Source organism: Capra hircus, chromosome 1 (assembly GCF_001704415.2).
Source record: "Capra hircus breed San Clemente chromosome 1, ASM170441v1, whole genome shotgun sequence".
NCBI lineage: Eukaryota > Metazoa > Chordata > Mammalia > Artiodactyla > Bovidae > Capra > Capra hircus.
The window spans coordinates 67,161,708-67,183,591 of record NC_030808.1 but is presented as its reverse complement, the minus strand read 5'-3'; the positions used below and the strand labels follow the sequence as shown (position 1 = coordinate 67,183,591).

The 21,884-nt window shown below is 53.7% G+C and overlaps 1 protein-coding gene across 1 annotated transcript in view; it reads right to left on the bottom strand.

The window, feature by feature from the left end:
- The window catches only part of PDIA5 (protein disulfide isomerase family A member 5), a 91,639-nt gene that overhangs the window by 55,627 nt on the left and 14,128 nt on the right, over window positions 1-21,884 (bottom strand). The window contains exons 2-6 of the mRNA XM_018045711.1: window positions 16,811-16,937; window positions 13,609-13,696; window positions 4,218-4,301; window positions 3,691-3,736; window positions 250-342 (exon numbers count right to left, since the gene is read on the bottom strand). Of these exons, the coding sequence (XP_017901200.1) occupies window positions 250-342; window positions 3,691-3,736; window positions 4,218-4,301; window positions 13,609-13,696; window positions 16,811-16,937 (438 nt within the window). The remainder of the gene's footprint in view (window positions 1-249; window positions 343-3,690; window positions 3,737-4,217; window positions 4,302-13,608; window positions 13,697-16,810; window positions 16,938-21,884) is intronic.

The following is a 21,884-nucleotide window of genomic DNA, read 5'->3' as shown; positions in this document are numbered from 1 at the left end:
AAATGTCCCTATAAGGAATATGTACACATGTTAAAATACATTATATAAGGCAGTGGAGAACAGAAGAAGTCCCAGGCAGCTAATCTGTTGTTTCCATCTCGGAGCTCGGAAGGGAAACCAAATGTCAAGGCCTGGCCCCTTGGAGGTTCCACAGTATCCCTACTTCTCAGTTCCTCAGTCATCTCTGCTGGAGGACCCTGGTTGGGAGGAAGCTTCCAAAGCCCATCAGAATTGACATGGAAAAATTACCTTTTCATTGTCAATGTGGACAACATCTTTGGCTCCAGGATCTTCCTCCCACAGTGGGGGCCCTTTCGGATCCTTCAGAAAGGCCACTATGGACTGAGGAAAAGGAGAGAGAAGGGAAAACTCATTTTAGCCAGGAAAAGAGGAAGTGAGGGGATCAGGAACCTGCCCCATCCCCTACCTGGAGACTACAGTGCCTGAAAGTGGAAGCATGCAGCCTGTGGGCAAATGACTGGGGTGTGCCATGCCATCACCCACTGGCAGCACTGCTAAGCGCCCCAAAAACGCACCCCACATGACACTCACTCTGGTCCACTGACACCTACGATGCTTCTTCAGGGACAAGAGAGAGGAAGTTCGAGACAACTAGCTGGCTTATTCAAAACAGAGGCACATGCTTCTAATAAATTCTCTTCCAGAAAGTCTCCCTGATCAGTCTGAATAAAGGTCTCCAGTCCCGGGCAATGTAAGATACTTACACATTCACACAGCCATTAAAACTGTCAATGGCATAAGCAAGTTAATCACGCCTGCTTGTAACCTGCTTGGTATTTCATGATCTAAACTGGTTTGGGAGTGCATTAAATCCTCATCATCCTCTCTGGGATGCAGGTGGGAAGCCCCCCAAGGCAGGGTGCTCATAACTGTGGCCCCCTTGTTGCTGGACTTCTCTCCTTAGAGATACTTTTCTAGACGGACCAAGACCTTCAGGATAAAGGGCTTAACTAGCCTTTGTCTTGTGGACAACTGACTCAGCTCTCTGCTCCCCTTGGGCAGGACACACATGGAGCAGGAATGTTGGGGGGTTGGGAGGACAAATCCCTCCGCTCCCCTCCCCACCAGCCACACGGCAGAAGCTGCATTCCCTTGGCTTTCAAACAGTCATCTTGAGAAATGCCGCTCAAAGCCTGTGAGAGCCAGGACCGGGTATCAGAAACCAGCTGAGCCTCTATCCCTCCAACCCTGGAGAGGTGGCCTCCTTGTCATCAGACGAGCCCTCAGTGTTCTGCAACTGGATGCAAGATTCCGTGACATCTGCCTGCTTTGAGCATGCTCCTGTGAGCAGATGATGAGCTGGGTGTGCCATGTGTGTGCTGGGGAGGGAGGGAGGTCTGTGGTGAAGACGGAAAAACCCGAGTGAGGCAGTGAATCCAGCCCCCCACCGGTCGCACACAGAGGACCTGGGAGGCTCGCTATTTCTTAGAAATTCCTTTTTGGAAAGAGCTCTATGGGAGAGTGGGAGACAGCCAGGACTTCGCAGAATTTCATTCAGATAGTGGTCCCTGTCTGTCCAAACAGAGCTATGAAATGCCTGCTGGCAAGAGAAGATGGCTGTTCCTACCAGGCAGAGGCGGATCAGCCTTCTCTCAGCACCTTGTCAAAGCTTCACTGGGATGATAACAGCCAAAGTGAGGCCAGCAGGGCTGCCCTGAAGCCACACTCACCCACAGCCACAGGGCACGCCCATGAGCCATGTGATTAAGATGCTTATGGGAGCCCACCCGCCTGCTGTTCCAGAAAGCTTGGTGCAGATGCTATCAACTTAGGGTGCACCGTGGACCTCAACAGTCTGTGCAGCCCGAGACTCATGGGAAAACACTCCCTCCAATGTATGTATGCACACAGTGTCTAGTGATAAGGCCCACAGCTTCCAGGAGATTCTCAGTAGGATAGGAACTCAAAGTAGGTTGGACCTACTGCCCTGGGGCGGGGGGTGGCACTCCTGGCCTGTGCCAGCACCAGCCGAGTTGAAGTACTAGCACCCCACCCCTGCCTCGGCGTCAAGGCCCCTTCTGAACAGTACAAGGGGACAGCAACAACAGCCAGACTGTGCCCCCACCCTGCCGGGGGACTCCTCCATCTTTCCAGAGATAGAAGCTCAGGAGAAACCCTGAAGGGAAAACGGACCCGAGACCAAGGAGGGCTTCGCTCACAGCTGCTCCCCCTGAGAAGCTGGAGCTGTCGGGCAGCCATGGGGAGCTCCACCATCACACACGCCTACTCTAGAGAACGCCAGGGACTCCTCCCCAGTCCTTGATGGCCCCATGGGCTTCAGGGACCCTGGGACAAAGGATGCCCTCTCCCTACCTAAGACCTTGACCCTGTACCATGCTCAGCCACTTCTCCAGCTCCTTGATGCCAAGATCACAGCAGGATGGGAGCGAGCAGATCCCATACACTTGGTCTTTGTGAGAAGGTGGACAGAAGCCAGGACTCGGCCTCCCCGATCCAGGCAGGTCCAGACCACCTACCTGGGTGTCTCTCCTGCCACTGCAGTTCTGAGAAGCTGCTATTCCCTGCTCCTCAAGCCCAGGACAGACGCCTCAGAGGGCCAGCTAAATATACACTGAACACAACCTCCAGACACAAAACAAAAAGCCCCACCACCTCTATCAGCAATGCCCCCACACCACCCAGCTTCCACATCTGAGGAGCACGTGTTACCACTTCAGCTGACATCTTAACACAGAATAAGAGGGGTTAAGCAACTCTAGTTGGTAGAATTATCTCTAAGTATCTAAGTGGGTGTTAAGATGATGAGTAATCAGGCTGAGTCTGTATTAGGTAAAAGCTACGGCAACTTAAAAAAAATAAGAGTTAATGGATAAACAAGAAATGACCAGGGAGGTAGGGGGAGAGAGGCAGAGGGAGAAGGGCATGGACAGCCACACAAACAGATGGACAGACAGAAAAGAATGGAAGGAAACAGATGGAAAGAGAGAGACAGAGAGGAGCCCAGGCTCTAATGCAGTCTAAGCAGGAGAATCAGAGAGGGTGGGTTCAACATATGCTGCGACAGAAGGAACACATGGCCCTAGCCAGGGCAGGGGAGGCCGCCTGGACCAGAGCAGGAGAAGAATGATCTGAGGAAGGGAACACGGAGGAGGAGAACCAAGGGCAATGGAAGGACTCAGGCCCCAGAGAGCTGCCAGGAGAGACAGGACAGCACCTGCAGGGCAGAGAATCTCCATTCTTATTTTCACTGATGCTTTTCTATCTCTTTTTGAATCGGATTTGTAGCCAAGAATGGGTCAGTGACGTGGGCATCTCATCTGGACCAAGCTGCTGCCCTGCCCGGGAACTGCAGGCTGTGCTAGCCTGGGCACCGCTGGTCCCCTCAGGCCTATGGGCAGCCCCCAGGGACATGACTGCAGAGGTGAAGGAGGGCTCTGGACCACAGTTGAAGGGAGACTCTGGCCTCTGCAGAGGAGGGATGATGTCAGACGTCTCACTGGACAGAGTGATGTCAGATGTCTCTCTCACTGAAAGAGTCACAAACTGTCTACAAAGCGGCAGGTCATCCCCACTGGTTTCACAGCTACAAACTTCTCCAGGCATTCTGCTGACCTATGCTCTACAGATGAGACTCCCTCAGATCATTCGGAAAGGCATTTGTGCACTCTGCCCTTCCTCCTCTGCTGAGAACAAGGCAGGGAAATTTACCTTAAACGTCACAGCTCGGTTATATTCAGTATGAAATGCACCATCTCTGTGAAAACGGGAGAAAAAGGTGTTAACTTTAGGATTGGTTATGAAGACATGGGCTTCCCAGGTGGTGCTAGTGGTAAAGAAGCTGCCTGCAGGAGACAGAGAGACTTGGGTTCGATCCCTGGGCAGGGAAGATTCCCTGGAGGAGGACATGGCAACCCACTCCAGTATTCTTGCTTGGAGAATCCCATGGACAGAGGAGCTTGGTGGGCTATGGTCCATAGCATCACAAAAAGTCAGATACGACTGAAACGACTTGTCACGCACTCACGTGAAGACACTTAACCTTTTGGTTTCCTACAGAATCTTAGTAAGATTCAGCTGCTGAACACAGCTCAAGTTTGTTTTTAAGAAATAATTGTAAACACACAAAAAAATCATTCTGAAATAAAATTAATCTCACTAAAAACTGCGGTTTGCAAGAATACCAATGAAAGCTTTCAGCATTTATTTGGAAATTGGAAAAGTCTATGTGTACTTACTGGTAATGGAATAATTCAACCTTTTTGTCCTTCGCACTCAGGTCAACTTTCATCTTCTTGCACAATTTTCTACTTTCTGCGTCACTGAAAGACACAAATGTTGGGGAAAAGACACTTGTTACCTAAAGTCCTCGTGAAGGTTTTTGACAGAGGAAAATCTGCTGGTGGCCTAAGAGTAAAGGAGATAACTTGGGATTCTCAACAGCAAGTGAGGCCCTCACTACAAATGAGTTCTCAGAGAACTGGAGGAAGGAGGGAAACCAGCAGGATCAGGACTGATCTGGAAAGACAGAGGCAAGCAGATGGGAAAGACATATCACTGCCTGTAAGGGGCCATCTGGCGGATCTGGACAAAGTAAGTTCCCTAAAAGCTTAGTGGGCAGGTGGTACATTGTAAGAAAAACCAGCTCAGGGGAGTGGTTCCCAATCCTGGCTGCTCATTAGAATCACCTGGGGGAAGTTTTCAAACATGCTGATTCCCTGACCCTCTCTCAGACCATGACTCAGAAGCTCCACCTGTAGCCCCAGCGAGTTTTTCGTTTTTTAACCTCTGACATGCGGCATGTGCCACCACCAGACCAGGGTAGGAGAGAAATGTTCTATGATGTGGAAGGAGTTACAAAATCTGATCAGGTATTGATAAAAGCCAGAGAGAGAACTGCGAAAGGTTCAGTGAGGTGCTGGCGTCTGCAGGATCACACTCCTGCAGCTCTTCTAACGAGAAGCGTCGGCCGGGTGCCATCCACTATTCCCCAAGTGCTTATGCATGACCCCTCTAATCTTGCTTCCCGTTCTGTTAGACCTCTGATCTCAAAATGTGGTCCCTGGACCAGCAGTATCAGCACAGCCCAGGAGCCTGTCAGAAGTGCAAATTCTCAGCCCCCTCCCAGACCTACTCAATCAAAACACCCAGCGGGTCCTCATGCAACCCGTGTTTTAAGGAGGCTCACAGGTGATCTGATGCCTGCTGCCACCCTGCCTGGCTCTCCCTCATCTCTCCAACCCCTCTCCCACCCCCATGAGGCTTGGTTTCCCCTGTGCCCTGCACCAGCCCCCTCATAGACCTCACCTACTCTCGCAGCCTCCCTATGACCTCCCTATGACCTCACCACACTCAGCCAAGTCTTCCCAACTTCCCAACCAGAGGCAACCAGCTACCCCACTCATACAGCCCTGCTCCTTATGCCAGGACCCTCTCCCCACATCTCAGTGGACTCAGTGAGGGTCTCTCAGCACCCCCACCCTGCACCAATCCCAGCTGACTACACTGCATGAGAAACTTTGTTCTACCTGGTATGACCACCACCTGAGGGAAGTCCTGTCAGCTCCCACCTGTTCACCTTTGACAGCCATCAGCTTCACACAGCTGTGCACCAGCCCTGGAGCAGATGGACTAATTACACCATTCAGCTCAATTCTAAAAGCCACACTCACAATGGACAGGCAACACTATGGAACCTCATTTCAAGTGTGAATATGCAATTTGCAATTCAAGAAGCATGTCTTACTGGCCAGGTGCGTGGGTTGGACAGGGTGTGTCAGGGACCCCCCTAAACCTCCAGACCATCCGTCCCTATGCAGTCCTACTTGTAGCAGCCATCACTGTAGCCCCTGCAGCTTCCAGCCACAACCCCGCTCCAGCACACAGCGAACTCAAGAAACGCACACTGATCTCAGGAAGGAAGGCTAATGACGCGGCCATGGCTGCTCCCCCAGGGAGGTGAGGACCTTTTAAGATAGGGAGTCCAGAGAGGACAGATAAGCTGGGGTGCGGAGGGGACCCAGAAGGGCCAAGAGAGTGCATCCAGGGGCCCTGTAAGGTGCAGCCACGAAGCCACGCACCCACTGACGGTGGTGATTACCATCTAGTCTGCCCGTCCCGCACGTGCTCTGTGGTGAAGCCACATGGACAGGCAGCAGGGTCTGTTTGACATCTGAGTCTGAGGCGCCCTTTCTGTGCCCCAAGGAAGACGAGAGGGCTCAACTGGGATGTTTACAACCATTCCCTTGGCACTTTCCCTGTTTGGCTTTGTTCTGCTTCATGCAACGATTTCTGGGACCACCGACTGTCCACTCAAACATAACAACAAATAGCAGCTATGGCAGAAACCAGGTCCAGCTGCCCGCGGCACCCTTGCCCTACACTGGCATCCAGCAGGGGCACCCAGACTGCAAGGCAGCCTCATACCAGCACTCTCCTCGTGGAGCCTGGCTGGCAGCCTCTTCCTATGATTTTATGAAGCAGAGAAAGGAGAGACGGGGCCTAGTCTTTGCTACCCCAACCCCGGCCAGCTGTGCGGAAAAAGCCTACTCCTTGGAAAAAAGCCTTGCTGTCCCGGGGAACCCAGGCCAGGCTTAGGAGTATCCCAAAGCAGCTGGGTGGAGCTGGGGGGTGGGCATGGGAGTTCCTCACAGGCATGCCCAGCCCCGCCCACAGCCAGCCTATGACCCGATGACTGTCCAGCAACCACAACTCCATCTTGGCCACAGGATCCCTCAGGCTGACTCTGCAACCCTCTCCTCTCCTCTGCTCCACACACCTCCGCCGCCCCTGTCCCCCCAACCGCACATGCACACGCACACGCACGCACGCACGCACGCGCGCCCGTGCGCGCACATGCGCAGGCACCCAGGGCAGTGGGTGGGGAGCCGGCTTCCCAACCTCTCCGAGCACCTCTGTTCTCAGATCCCAGTGCCTCAGCCCCCCTCATCTGGCACTGCCGCCGCCCTTCCCCACTGGCTCTCTGCCCTTCCCCCAGTACGTCCACTGACTGTCACCCCCATCAGAAAGGTTTGCTCCACCAAGCCGATGGCTTTGTTTTGTTCATGGCTGGTTCCCCAGGGTTACAGCGGCTGCCGGCACATAGCAGGCGCTCTATAAATAGCCTGAGCGAGTGAGTGAGTGATGCTGGCTGTCGTGCTGGGATGAGGAGCTCATGGCTGGCTCTCTGGGCTCTGCCTACTGAGCTCCAGGAATCCTGCCAGGTGACAATTCCTGACAGTGCGCTCTCATATCAGCACCCCCACTTCCTACGATTCTGACTCTCAGAGTGTGTATGTGTGTGTGTGTGCACATATGCACTAACTGTGCAGTACACTAAAAGTCGTAAGAGTTCAAGAAGGGGAGAAATTACCCAAGCTCAGGGACTTAAAAGGATCTGGGTTGATAGATTTTGCAGTTAATTGTGCGCCGCCCTTCCCTAGCCAATGACTAATGCTCTGGCGGGGAAGGAGACAAAGGCAGACAGCAGGGAATGAGCTGCTTTGCTGGGATGAGAGGGAGGGGACAACCACAGAAAGTGGCTGGCCTTGCAAAGGTCTTCACCTGTCATTCCCCAGACTGTCCTGCAGGAACCAGCCTTCTCTGCTGGCGCCTCACCGTCTTCTGCCTGATTACTGGTTACTCACCCCCTGACCTGCCACATCCCCTCTTCTCCCGCCTCCCTGGACTCTGCTCTACAGAGAATGTGGAGGAAGATCACTGAGGCCTTTTCACACTTCCCTCCCCATCCCCAGCCCAGACAGACAGCCCAGTGTTTTTGTTCGACTTTGTTGCGGGTCGCTGGCCAGCAGTGCAGAGAGTGGCTGCAGGTACACAGTGCTGTGCTTACTAATCTGCACGTGCAATGAGGATCATTCAAGAGACCCACCAGAGATACAAGGTGAGAGGGTGAGAGCAGGAAGAGAGAGAAGTAAGGTGCTGGAGGCTCGGAAAGTGGGTACCAGACTTACAGAAGTCGCAGCCTAAGTAGGAAACCCTCCCGCAGTGGCCGCAGCTGCAGCGACTGGGCATCTAGGTCTGGCTCTGCCACTAGCCAGCCTGTGACCTCCAGTAGGACCCTGGTTCCCCAGCTGCAAAATGCAGAGTTGTCACACAAGCTGGACAGAGCTTTCCATCCTTCTACGGGATCAAGTATTACTAAAACACCAAGGCAAGCTGCTTGTATCCTGACGGACAAACCAGGAGCCAGAAGCCAGGACAGATGGTGGAGATTCAAAAAAAGATCTGAACCTCCATCATCTCTCTCCTAACTCACGACCAGATCCTCGCTTGGCCAGGCAACAACCTTACATCCACTCAAACCCTGGGCAGCCTCCTGCAGCAGGCAGAAAACAGATTATAAGGACCCCCAGCCTGTCTTGGACACTGTGTGCCCTTGGCCCACTCAGCCTTCCTGGGGTCCGTTTCCCTACCAAAGAAGAGACCCCATCCACTGGGTCTGACACAGCAGGATTCTGAGCAGATGTACCTGTGACCCTGAGGGTGGGAAGGAGAGGAAAGGTGGGACATGTTCCTCCCTTCAGAAACATGAAGAAAATGAGAGATGAGCGAGTGAGCAAGAAACAGCATCAGAGTGACTTGTGGAGGACAACATGGAAGGAAGGGGTTGGCGGACAAAGCTGGGAGGCAGAAAACAGCCCTGGAAGAGCTGGGCCTCCAGTTTGCCAGGACCTGGGGGCCTGGTCTTTAGCCCTGCTGACAACAGGACTCCCACAGCAGGATCCTCCCAGGTCTGCCTGTCCTCCTGGGTACGACCTCAAGAAGGCACCTGATCGAGTATGAATCACCCAGCAGAGCTCATAAGAGAGACAGGATGCAAGAAAGAGGAGTGTGTCATCCCATCCTCCACCGGCTTCCCCAGCCCAGCAGTTCTGGAGGGGATATAGCACCCTCAGGAGAGCATGGCAGCATGCCAGGAGGTGTCTGAAGCTACAACAAAAGCATGACAACCTCTTCTGGAAGCCCACTTTATATCCCATGGTAATTCAACATGCTTACATGTAAAGGAGCAAATAATTTCTGGAAGAAAACATGGGCTTCAAAATATGTCATGCCTGCCCTGGCAGGCCCCCCATCTCGGATCTGGGAAGCCAGTGCCGCTCCTGGGGAAAGAGCAGATAGGAGAATGAGAGCGGGGGAGAAGGGAAATGCTGTAACATAATGACCTTAACCCTCGGGAGAAGAAAGCAGCAAGCGCCCCATAAGGCTGCCTCGGCCCAGTGAGAATCAGCCCCTGGAATTAGCACGCCGGGCACAGGTCCTGCCTGCTGGCTCCAGCTTCGCTGCCCAGACAGCAGCACTCCGAGCCAAGGCTGAGCCCGATGCCAGGCTGCAGAGCACGCAGGGAATACCAACTCCCTCACACACAACCCACTTAAGAGCTGAACAAGTACCACCAGCCAACCCGAGTGTGGCTGCCGAGATCTGAGCCAGGAGGTAGAGTGAGGGGAAGGGAGAGCTGACAGGTCCCTGGACGGAGGCCAGAAAGCCTACAGACACCTCAGAGCAACAAGTTACAGGCCCGGGACCTGGGAGAAAACCAGCAGAGAAGGGTGTGTGTGGCTGTGGGTGTGCAGGCAGGGGTAGGGAGGAAAGAGCCTAAAAAGCAAGGAAAAGAGAAGAAATATCCACATAGAGAAGAGAGGAGGAAAAAGACCAAAAGAATGGGCAGGGACCAGAGACAGGAAGAGGCAAGAGAAACCATCAAAGGAGGAGAGGGGAGAGAGGCTGAGAGGGAAGGACAGGAGGGATGTCAGAGGCAGACACCTAGGATGGGGAGAGACATGAAGACCAGAAGCCTCCCACACACTTACATGAATACATGGGCCTTCATGTGCACACATACAGGCACCTATGTGTACGCACATAAGAGCCTGGTAGCTTCCAGAATGTTCTCAACCAGGCTATGTAGGGATGAGAGCAGCTTAGAAGATTCAACTCCATATTTCACACAAGAGCAGACTGAAGCCCAGAGACGGGCAGTGACTTGCCAAAGGTCACACAGCTATTCGCTATCAGAGCCTAGGCTCAAAGCCAGGGCTCAAACCTGCAGTCCTACAAGTTCCACAGCACCCCACAGTTCTTAAGGGTCCAAACAGAACAGCCCGTGCACTGCGGCTGACTCATCTCTCTTCAGAGGCATCCTCACAATGACCAACGGGTCCTCACCCAAGGAAAAGCTCTTGAAAACAAATACATCATCTCCCTCCCTCCGGCTTCTTGATGCCCTACCAACCTGGCCCAGATGAAAAATAAGGAGAGTAGAACGGGATCTCAGATTTAAATTCTATTCTACAAAGAACTTTCATTTACCTGATCCTCACCATGGACCCAGAAAGAAAGCAGAGTATGTATTACTGTCCCATTTTACAGATGAGTAAACAGATTCAGGGTAAGCGACCTGGTCAGGGTCACTGGGCTAGTAAGCAGCTGAGCTGACCCTTCAGCCAGGGGCTGTGTCATTACTGCACACACTCTACAGACTCCCCACCCTGGAGCACTGTCTTCTCTTCCCTGGATGCCCCCTGGCCCCCTCACCTGCCTTCTAAAGGAGGAAAGCAGAGGGGCCATCATCCCACCCCAAGTCCCAGCATTCCCATTCTGCCTCCATCCCTTCGCTGGCAAGGTGGGACGCAGAGGTGGGGAACCACACACAGCAGGGCCCACGCACGGGCAGCCGTGCTCCAGCTGTTCACCTGTGGTCCCCCAGTCACACGCCTGCAGAGCAGTGGAGAGCACTCGCCAGGGCATTTCTGCCCTTCCATCTGCCCACCCCAGGGGCATATCATTCAGACTCACGAACACAGCTAAGTGCTGTTAGGGCGACGGTTGAGAGCTGTCATCACAGGGCTTGGAAAGAACACACTGGGTTCCCCTAATGATTTATGGGGCACGTTCGGAAATCCCGGAGCAGGAGCAGCTGAGCAGAAGGGGTTCTCCAGCTCACATCCGTGGGGATCTCCCTGTGTGATGGTGATCCGTGCCCTGCCACCCAGGGTGGCCTGCACAGACCAGAGCTCCCAGTTCTATCCCTGTGGTTGTTCTGGGGAAGATTTAGTTGTATCCTGCTTCTGATATTCTGGCTTCCAACATCATCCATTATAGCTCCATAATCCACCTACTTATCTAAACTTTTAAAAGCTACTTAATATTTCAGCTTATGCCTCCTCTTAGAGGCATGAGTTGAGTAGCAATTATGTGAACAGTCAACCCTTTGTCTTCAGGTTACCTCTTTAAAGTCGTAAGTTGCCCCCTAGATCTTCATCTTAGAACATCAAGTCACAGGATTCTCTCTCCCAGTGGCACTTTTTATTGATTCCAGACATTATGTCTCCAAATGAGCCCCCAGTTCTCTTCTTAGTCTGTCTTTACACACTAAGCCCAGCCCCACACAGTCCTGCCTGTCCAGGGAGCAAGGCAGGACTGTCACTTCCAGACTGATTGGCCAGACAACCCGCGGGGCCACACCACAGGGAGCTGCCTGCAGGGAAGGCCAGGGCACGTGACAGACCTGGTCCTCTGAAGGTGTGCCCCAAGTCTGAACTCACCTCCTCTGTGAAGTTTTCTTCAGCCTTTCTAGGCAGAATGAATGAAGTGACTGTAAGCACCTGGCTAGATGTCTGCTGCCTCCTTGCACACTGCAATCCTCAAAGACACTACTAGCCAGGTCTGTGCCTCAAAGCACAGAGTAAGTGCTCACGTGAATGGACCCAGGCAGATGGGGTCCATCCACCTAAACCAAGCTCTTCTGCCCACTTCCGCCACCTACAAGCCTGGGAAGAACTCCCTGTGATGAGGCTCCACTGGCTTGGTATGGACATTCCAGAGCACCCTATCCCCTCTAACGGGCTCTATCACTTTGCCAGTCACACAGAGCAGTCCTGGTGAAATACAGGAGACAGAGACACACCTGGGAGACAAGAACACTTCCAGACCCACTTTGAACTAGAAGTAACCAACAACTGAAATCTCGTCAACTGTTTAGTGAGCCGTCTGGTCCATTAAACTGGTGTTTGAATCAACTGGGAGGTGCGAGGCCAGACAGGCGCGTGCACACGCACACACACACACAGACACACACACACAGACAGACACACACACACACACACACACTACAGCAAACACCGCTTGACGAAGACTTCTTCTGGTCTCATTCAGTGCTTTGTCAAAATATGACTCTCTATCAGTTCTCTCCAATGACAGGCAGGACCCGCTTGAGGCTACCAACTTATAAAACAGTTGTGTCCCAGAAGTTTATTTGCAAAATAGCCACTGAGAACTTAGGTTGAAGAGGGAGAAGACTGCACTGGAGTGGAGCCCCTAACAGCTCATGGAATCCACAGAGTGGGAAAGGGTTTGTGACTCAGGCAAGGACAGAGATATTAAAGGTTACATAGATGCTTATGGGCCATGCAGGAGAACTGCCACTTTCCCAGGAGAGTCCCACCTTGTCCTCATACTAACAAAACTGTAGTACTACCTGTGATCCTCTCCCTTGCTCTTCCCAAACTCACGTTCCCAATAAACCCCAAGTCCAGGTGAAGACCCAGCGGCCCTGGGAACACCTCCTGTCCTCGATCAGAAGGACATGTAAATGCTGGTGTCCACCCAGTGCAGTGCCTTGCAGGCAGACAGTGCTCAACAAACGTGCAAAGAACAAACCTATTCTTCCCGACCTTTTCCGTATGTTTCACTGTCTATGTGTCTTTGCTCTGTTTTTGCCAATCTATGCCCAATTGGGAACTAATTATGTGACAAGAGGTGTATGTATATAAATCCCAGCAGCAAAAGTGCTGAATGTGGAGAGATGTGGCAATTATCCCTAATGAGGAGAAGGAAAGGAAGCCAAGAACACCACAGACTTAAAACTCCCCAACGGAGAAGGATCTGAGCAGTTTAAAGCGCCCCCTTTGCCACACTCAGAAGGGGCCTCCTGTGGGCTGGCGTGTGATTCTGCCCCCGTGACACTGACACAGAGTCTCTGGGAGGAGGCAGGGGCAGCAGGAGGAGAAGAAGCTCACAGCCTTGTCATCGGGACAGGTTGGGATAGGGACACAGGCCAGAGGAAAGAGCTGGAAGGACGCAGCCACCTCTCCAGGACTGACCCGTGTGACGGAGCCTCCTCGGAAGCCAGGGCAACAGACAGGCCTGCCAGCTGACTCCCCAGTTGTGCCCTGTGGGCCCTGGAGACCCCCGTGAAGCGCCTGGGCTGCGGGTAAGGCACACAGTTCTCAACGCAGACTCCCCCCATAAGCAAGCCCACCAAGTGGCCCTGAAAACCATCTTGCCTCTTCGGGCATCAAGGCTCCTTCTGCCACCCTCTGGGAAGACAAAAATCAAGTGCATGACAACAGAGTGACAAGTGAAAGTACTATGCGAAAGGGAAGAAGAGGGTGGGCAAAGACAGGAGGGGGAGCTACGCCTACCCTTCTCCAGCCCATAGCGGTCCTGCAGCATCACTGGGGGGTTTCGGGGGAGGGCGTGCTTCAGCAGTTGTCTCTCCATCATACCTCCTCTCCCAGAATATCAATCGGGAACAATTCCCACCCCACCCACCAGAGCCCACCCCTCGCCCTCCAGCCACCGTGTCCCAGGTCCCCAGGATCATACCCACAGTCCACCCAGCAGATGGTGCCTTGTCCTTTCACTGCCTGGGCTACAGTAGACAATAACTTGAGGTGACTTTCAGCTGCAGCTTCTGTAAAATAAATAAATAAATAAACACCTGCACCCAAGCACACTGCCCCCACCCCTGCCATCTCGCCTCGGGCAAGGAAGGACGGAGGCCAGTCCTAGAGGCGAGGTTCTTAGCACCAGCTAGAATACATCCCTGTGGGCAATGGTTCTAACTGAGGACCATCCAGCTCTTCTTAGAAAGCCCCGCTCCCGCCACCCTCACAGACACAGAACCCATCACCCCTCCTTCAAGCCACGCCTCACACCTCACTCTGCCAAGTCTCTAAGATAGATCCTCAACTCGCTGTAGAATCTCTGACTCATTAGCTTTCTGGGACATATTTTGAAAATTCTGTAACCAAACAATTACAGTTCTATAACTAAGCAGGCAACGAGTCTGCTGGTTCCACGCTTGCCTGTCCTGGTGCCCAGCCTGGGAACTGACAAGGGCAGGGACCAGACCCTTTCCTTCACCTGTGCGCCACACACTCACCTAGGGGCTCTGCACAACACAGTGATTAAATGAGGTTTACTTGTGACTCTGGTCTCTGATGGACCCACACTAAATGTACCCAACTCACTCTCACAGCCTGTTTCCCCAGCCCGGCAGTACCCCGGGGTGGTCGGCTGCAAACCACGGACTACGCCTCAGGGCCAGGCGGAGTGAGCGCGAGAAAGGAAGAGGTGTTGGGGCAGAGCCCCCGGAAACTACGGTAGGGGGGCAGGCTCTTAGACATGGAGCCCCTGTGTCCAGGATCGCCATGCCACCAGCCTGCGGCGCTCCACTGCCTGGTGGCTGTGGCCAGGCTGTCACGCTCCCCCATTGTCCCTGTCAGCTAGCTCCCTGGAAAGGGGCCCCATGCAGACACGGTGGGGACAGCAGGCTGCCGCCCTCACCCGCCAGAAACTGCATGATATGTTCCAAAGCCAAGCAGAAATGATATCTGAATTATTTGCCTCCTCAGATCTCCTTTTCTAGTGTGGATAATGGAAGCTGTTTGTGAACACAAAGCCTGCTGAGCCTTTTATGCAGTGAACAGAAAACATCCTTCAAGAGCCCTGCACAGAGCCACCCACAGAGGCCCTCCCTGAAACCCCCAGGCCAATGGCAGGGCGGTGGGGGAGGCGGGGGGGGGGCAGCCGAGGTGGGAAAGGTCGTCCTCACCCTTCAGACTGGGATCAGGAGGCAGGGGAGGGAAACTTGAGTAGAGCACATAAAGCCTCATCCCTAAGCCTGCCTTTCAGCCATGGAAAGGGAGGCACTGGCTGGGACGAGGAGGGGAGAGAACCCAGTGCTCCTAAAGCCATGGGAGGCCCCCAGTGTCAGGATAGGCCTGGGCCGGAGGCAGGAAGGTAAAATGACCACTGGGGTCCAAGCCCAGAGATCCAGACCAGGGAGGAGCCAGGTGCACAGGGCTGCTGAGAGCTCCACTGCCAAGAGGCAGGGACAGAGGTTGGGCCAGGGCAAAAGAGAAAACAAGAGCGCTCCCAGCCCCGCAAGCCATGGGCTAGATACCTCACCTTCCCACTCTCTACTCTCCGCATCCTTTCCTAGTGGCTGAGCCTCCCGTCACTGCAGACTTTGCACATTCTTCCTGCCTCCAACAGAGGAGGCCAGGCAAAAAAAGGGGACTGAGGGACCCGCCCTAGCGTCCACCACCTGGTGGACCTCAGGCCAGGCAGCTCCAATTTCCTCACTCGTAAACTGGACATCACCTGACAACCTGCACTGCCTCCTCATGCTGCTGCTGCTAAGTCACTTCAGTCGTGTCCGACTCTGTGCGATCCCACAGACGGCAGCCCACCAGGCTGCCCCGTCCCTGGGATTCTCCAGGCAAGAACACTGGAGTGGGTTGCCATTTCCTTCTCCAATGCGTGAAAATGAAAAGTGAAAGTGAAGTCGCTCAGTTGTGTCCTACCCTCAGGGACCCCATGGACTGCAGCCCACTAGGCTCCTCCGTCCCTGGGATTTTCCAGGCAAGAGTACTGGAGTGGGGTGCCATTGCCTTCTCTGCCTCCCTCACGGCAAGGCAGCAAATAAGAGTGTGTCTCAGAAGTTCCTTGAAGAGCCCTTCTAAGAAGGTGAACTTATGTGAAGGGGTGTGCCTGGGGAAGAAAGTGAGCGTGTTCCTGGGTGGGCTGACGACCCCCCCAGCTCCAGGGGCACCTGAGGATGTTGAGACACGCTTGTTCAGGGCCCTGGAGCCCAGGCCTCAGGAGCGACTCTTACTGTCCCCTGCTTCAGTTTCCCCCTATTCCCAACAGAAAAACAACCCCTGGGAGTGTGTGCCAGGCCCTTAGAAGGGCCAGCACATGCCGGGTGTGTGGAGGACACAGGCCTCAGGAGGAACACGCATCCAGAAGATCCATCAGCACCACCACCTCCCTGCCCCTGCCCCAGGCTGGGTGTCGAGGATGAGCTGCTGAAAGAGCTGTGCCGGAACTAGCCCCGACTACTGGCTACTGCTTCTCTGGGGCACAGGAAACTTGGCATCCTTGAGGGCAGCAAGAACACTTAACTCTGCTGGAACAGCATCAAGTCAGATGTTCGAAGTCGCAGCCAAGAGCTGAGCAAACCTCTCCGTCTGTGATGCCCTCTCCAGCCTCAAGGTCAGAAGAAGCAAACCGCTATTTCCACCCCACACTGAGCACGGAGCCCACTCCAAACTCAGTCTTCTGTTCTGACCCCAGAGCAAGAATGACTGGGGCCAGGCAAGACCAGGATTGCCAGCCTGGGTGTGTGTCCCCATGCCTGGGGCAATTCGGCTGGAGACAGGCTGGCCCAGTCAGTCAATTAATCCACAGCTCCGGTGAAGTGTGGCCCTGGTGGAGCTGGCCTGCTGTCCAGCAGCCAGAGAGTCCATCCTGGGTGGTCACTGTCCTCTGGCCTCCTTCACACACATTTTGTCTCCCTCCTGAGGCTCTGAGGGACTCCAGGGGGCTTTTCCTAAGAACCCTGGTAAAAGGGAACTAAAATAACCTCTTAGGGAGCCAAGCAGCAGCACTAATGCCTCTTTGTCAGGACCCTCGGTGAGCAGTTTTCAGTCCTGGGGTCTCTGCCTCCCACCCCTGCCCCCTCTCCTTCCTATCCCACTGCATCCCTGACCACGGCCCCAAGCCCAGGAGAGGCACTCACCAGATTTGGAGTAAAGCACCAGTACATTATTCCGGGTCCTGAGAAGTTTTTTCAAGTCCTTGGGGTCAGAGATTCTCTCGATGAGTGAGGAGAACTTTGCGGAGGACAGCCACGTCGGCAGGACCACCTGGGGACCAAGGAGCCAAGGACCATGAGTCCCGAGTGCCAGCCGGCCCGAGGACAAGAAGCACCCCCAGATGCATTGCCCCTAGGCACAGCTGACTGGGGAGGGATAATGTACACCCCTCCTCTCTACCCGACACCTGCCTTTTGCCTCACCCCCTCTCCAAACCCCAGGCAGCACTAGTGGTAAAGAAGCCGCCTGCCAATGCAGGAGACCTGGGTTCCAACCCTGGGTCAGGAAGATCCCCTGGAGGAGGGCACGGCAAGCCACTCCAGTATTCTTGCCTGGAGAATCCCATGGAAAGAAGAGCCTGGAGCACCACAGTCCATAGGGTCACAAAGCATGGGACGCAACTAAAACAACTTAGCGCTCACGCACACCCTCTCCAAGTAGCACCCCTCCCACAGGGACTCTTCCAGCCCATCCCAGTCACCAGCTCACCCTTCCTCTTCGTGCACTTTCTGTATGAGGCCATATGGGCTGCATGAGTGCAGAAGCATGCTGCATGGACATTCCTGCCACCCTTTCAATCAAGACCTCTCTGGGAGGTCAAGGTCTGGACCCTACCCTGCCCTCAAATGTCACACAGTGGAGCAATGTGAAAACTCCATTCCGCCTAGAAGCACCAAAGCCCCAAATCCACAGAGAAGTATGATCACCTCTTAATGTGATCCCATTCAGGTGGGTGAGGGGTTCTCCACTTTCCCCACTTAGCCAATGTCTAAGGAGACCAGCCAAAAGAAACAAGCCAATGCTGCCGCAGAAAATCCTGAACACCTTGGGCCCTGGAAGTGCCAGGCACTGCTGCAGCATGAGAGGTGGTCTGGAAGCAGGAGCAGGGAAGGGGAGGCTGTTAAATGTCTGAACTGAACTGTGACACAGCAGAGCCCCTCACCCACACAGCCGGCCAACAGGCCCCTGCACAGCCAACAAAGAATACCGCGGTTAACACCTGGAGCGACGGAATAAGAAACGCTCCGCCAGGAGACACCAGGCAGGGTGCAGACAAACTGAACCTTGAGATCACCCATCTTCTCTAGGCCTCTACCCCCTCAGCACCTTCCCCTCCCTCTTCTAGAATGTTGCTAACCTACTCCCCGCAAGAGGGTTATGGAGGAATGTGGTAAGAAGAGGCAACTACAGATTATCCAATGCACTTGATCTTATAGATCAGTTAGTTTGACCAAAGTTGCATAGCTAATAAGAAGCAGGTCCAACATCTGAACCCCTGACTCTCTATATGACCCCAGGTCCTCTCAGGCCACTGCCTCTTTGTAGCCAGAAGTCTTGCATTGAGTCTGAGCTCTACTCAATAGCTAAGATGCCCAGGCAACATCACTCAACCTTCTACAGACTTAGTGCTTCGCATCTGATGCAGAGATAATGATACCTCCCCTCGTGGGACAGCTGTGAGGATGAAAGGGGGTAACTTATCGAACATGCCTTATAAATCATACAGCACTCTAACAGTATCAGTTACTGTAATATATAATATAAATTTCCATCTCAGCAGCGTGGAAGGCAGAAATGTGCCATACTCTAGTGTTCCTAAATATAATCTGCCACTGGATGCAATTTAACCTTCTCCACAGAGTAAAACCATCAGAAGGAGTTGTCCAGGAATGATTTTTCCTTTATTCTGCCCTGGCAGGATGTGTGCAATGCCTGAGGACCCCCCGCCTCCATACAGCAGCTTTGAGAGTGCACCAAAAAGTCCATTCCACCTTATTATTACATGTTATTCCGGAAAGGTCCATAACAAAATGCACATGGTTAAAGGGAAAAAAGAAAAGAATCTGTCGGAAAAACATGTTGATGCTGCTGTTTTTAATCCTCAAATAACCTGGGTAGTCAATAGAAACAACTGCCCTTGCCCAGTGCCTCAGGACTCTGACCCACAGATCAGCATTCCTGAGAGGCACCTGCATTTCTGGACTGGGGGGTCAGGAAAGGGGAAGGGATGGCGGACCCTGTGCCCACCTGCCCAGGCAGCTCAGCAGCATTCAGCTGGACTAAGTGACAACAAAGTGTCCACAGCAGAAACCACAAGAGCACCAAGTCTCAAGGCTTATCCACCGCTTCCTTCCTAGAAAGCCCAGTGAATCCCTCAGGTCATCTAACGATTACATTCTAACCAACAGCTACTCTCAGAGTACACAAACCACCAAAGCCTCTGCCCCAGCGTTCACCCTCACAGAGCAGACAGCTTCAGGTCTACCAGAAATACACTGAGGCTGGGGCTTAAACGCAGCACTGTCTGCAGCCAGCCTGGTTAAGAACTCTTTATGGAGGGTCCACCTCCTCCTCACCTTGCCCCATCCCTACTCCACTCCCTAAACTAGGAGCACCTGCCCCTTGAAAGCCCTTAGGATATGTTTGTCCAACACAAGAAACATGACACACACGACTGCCACACTCTTGACCTTTGCAGAGGTCCTCCGCTGGGAGCATGTTACAAGGGGAGTCTGTGACAGCTCCTGGGAGACCCAGAGGGAGCATGGAAACCAGACAGACCCAGGGCAGTCAGGGAGGGTCTGGGCTGGAGAGTGGTAGGAGAGGGCCGGTGGGGCCAGTCCAGGGTGGGCGGGGTGGGACCTTGAAAGCCTGGCTCGAAAGCCCCATCTGGCTGTGATCTCAGACTGGGCAGTCGCCAGAAGGCTGGAGGTGAAGGGACTCCCCAGGGGGCCACCCAAGTAAAGAGAAATGGTTCAATCCACGAGGCTCGAGATAAAAACAACAGAACTTAATGACTATTCATCTGTAAGCAAGGGAGGAAGAGTAGAAGCCAAAATGACCCAAATGGAACAAGAATCAAAAGTGCAAGAATGGAGAAGCAGAGGAGGCTTTTGTCTCTATTGAGAAAGGTGACAATAAGCTTAGGCACAGATACGTGGACAAGATACCCCACCGAGGTGTCCTCCAGACTGGAGAGTGAGACTCAGTGAAGTCTCAGAGGTCAGGGTCCAGAGGGAGAAGTAAGGAGGGGGAGGAGGGACCAGGAGAAAGGTCGGGAAGAAGGCAGGAAGCACCACATCAAGGCAGACCAGGGAGGAGACACACAGGCAAGGGCCGGGCCAAGTGCAGTGGGAGGCCAGGCTGCAGAGAGAAGCACACACGCCGGAGGGGCACAGGCAGCCGCAGGGTGGGGAGAAGGGTGGGCTGTCTCCACCGAAGGCGGGGAGCCGCATGGACGTTTGCGGGCACAGGAGAGGCAGGATTTGCCAGGAGAGGATTTGAAAGAAAGGGAACAAGAGGAAACAGTCAGGACAGGTAGATCCAGGGGTAATCAGGGGACTTGGTGTGCAAAGAGCTCAGATGCTCACTTGAGTATCTCTGAGGAGGGTAAGAGGCCCCTATATATGGCCTCAGACAGACCCTCACCTTAGCAAGCAACCACAGGGACAGGCAGGAGCACGGCCCTTTCCTCACTCCTCTAAATGCAAGGGGACTCTCCTCCAGCCACGTAGCATTCTCCTTTCTCCTCTGCTTCAGTCTATCCCAACCTTTCCAGCATGTACACTCTTTCCCTGCGTTAAGATGCAGCTCCAGGGAGCCCTGGATAGCCCTGCCAAGAGCCTTCCTGCAGACTTCACAAGTCACAACCCACAAACCTTGATAACAATAACTAAGGCAAAAATAACAGTGTTAGTGATGCACAAACTCTGTTTTGTCAAGCCCTCAGAGGGGGACAGGGCAATGCATGCGGAGGAAGCCAGCCACCTTCTGAGCCAGCCATGGAGCTGTTCCTGGGTTTGGCAGGCAGGCAGGCTCTTTACATCCTAAGTCTTTCACTTTGGAGGAAGAAGAGAAAAAAATCCCCTTCTGTTGCCTGTGCAAACTCCTTCTGACTTTCCCCCAATAATTGCTTTCTTTCTGCTCGCCAACCCCAGCCTTCACAGTATTTCCATCAGGGCTGAACTACTCCACTGGCTGGGCTGAGACCCATAAATCCTCCCCTGGGTGCAGGGCAGAACACACCTGGGAAGGACATGCCCTTCTTCTACTGCTGGGCAACACAGGCCCCAAAACCAGGTCCCACTTGCATCAGAGAGCCAGTGCCACCCATCAGAGTACTGGTCCCCAGAGCTCCCAACCCCTGTCACAGCACCCTTCTCAGAACACCAGGCCCCAGCATCAGAGAAGCAGCCCCCTCCACTCAAGCCCCTCCCCCAGTCAGAGTATAAGACACCTTGCAGAGCCCAGCAGCCACTCAGGGTGCCCGACACAGAGGCCCTCACCCCCACCCTCTACTACAGGGGAGGCAATGGGGTCGAGGACATTGGCTTCTCCCCTCACCTTCTGAATAGGTGTCTGCCCATTTTAGGGCCTGCCGGACACAGGGGCCTCCAGCCAAGAAGCTCGCTCTCCTCCCTCTGTGGTCTCACCACCCCCAAGACACATGGGAAGAGCACTGTGTCTGGAGTCAGACAAACCTGGGCTCAAATCCAGGCACTGTCATTTACAGGAGAATGATCTGAGGGGTTACGAGTGTCACTTCCCTACCTATAAAGGGGAGAAGATAATACTGACACCTGCCTTGCAGTGTTGGCTGAGGATCAAACAAGGGGGTTAAACTACACAGAGAACCTAACGTTATGCTTGGCACACAGCACACAAGCCTTGTAATTATCTGTATTAGCACTATTAGTGAGACAAATCACAGGCAGAGCAAGGACAACCGGAGACCCAGCACCACCTTTTCCTCTTCAGGGCCCTGCCTGCAATCAGGCAGGACAGCACATCCAAGCAGGAAGAAACGTGCACGTACACAGATCCAGCGTCAGCAGCAAGAATAACCACCCGTCTACACAGCGAACCAGACCCACAGGCTACACAGCACACGGAGGATGGTCCTTCCTGGCTTTGTGCCCATCTGCCCCTCTGGGACAAATGGGCACTAGCCTCATCCTACAGATGAAGAAACTGAAGCTCAGAGAGATTGACTTACTT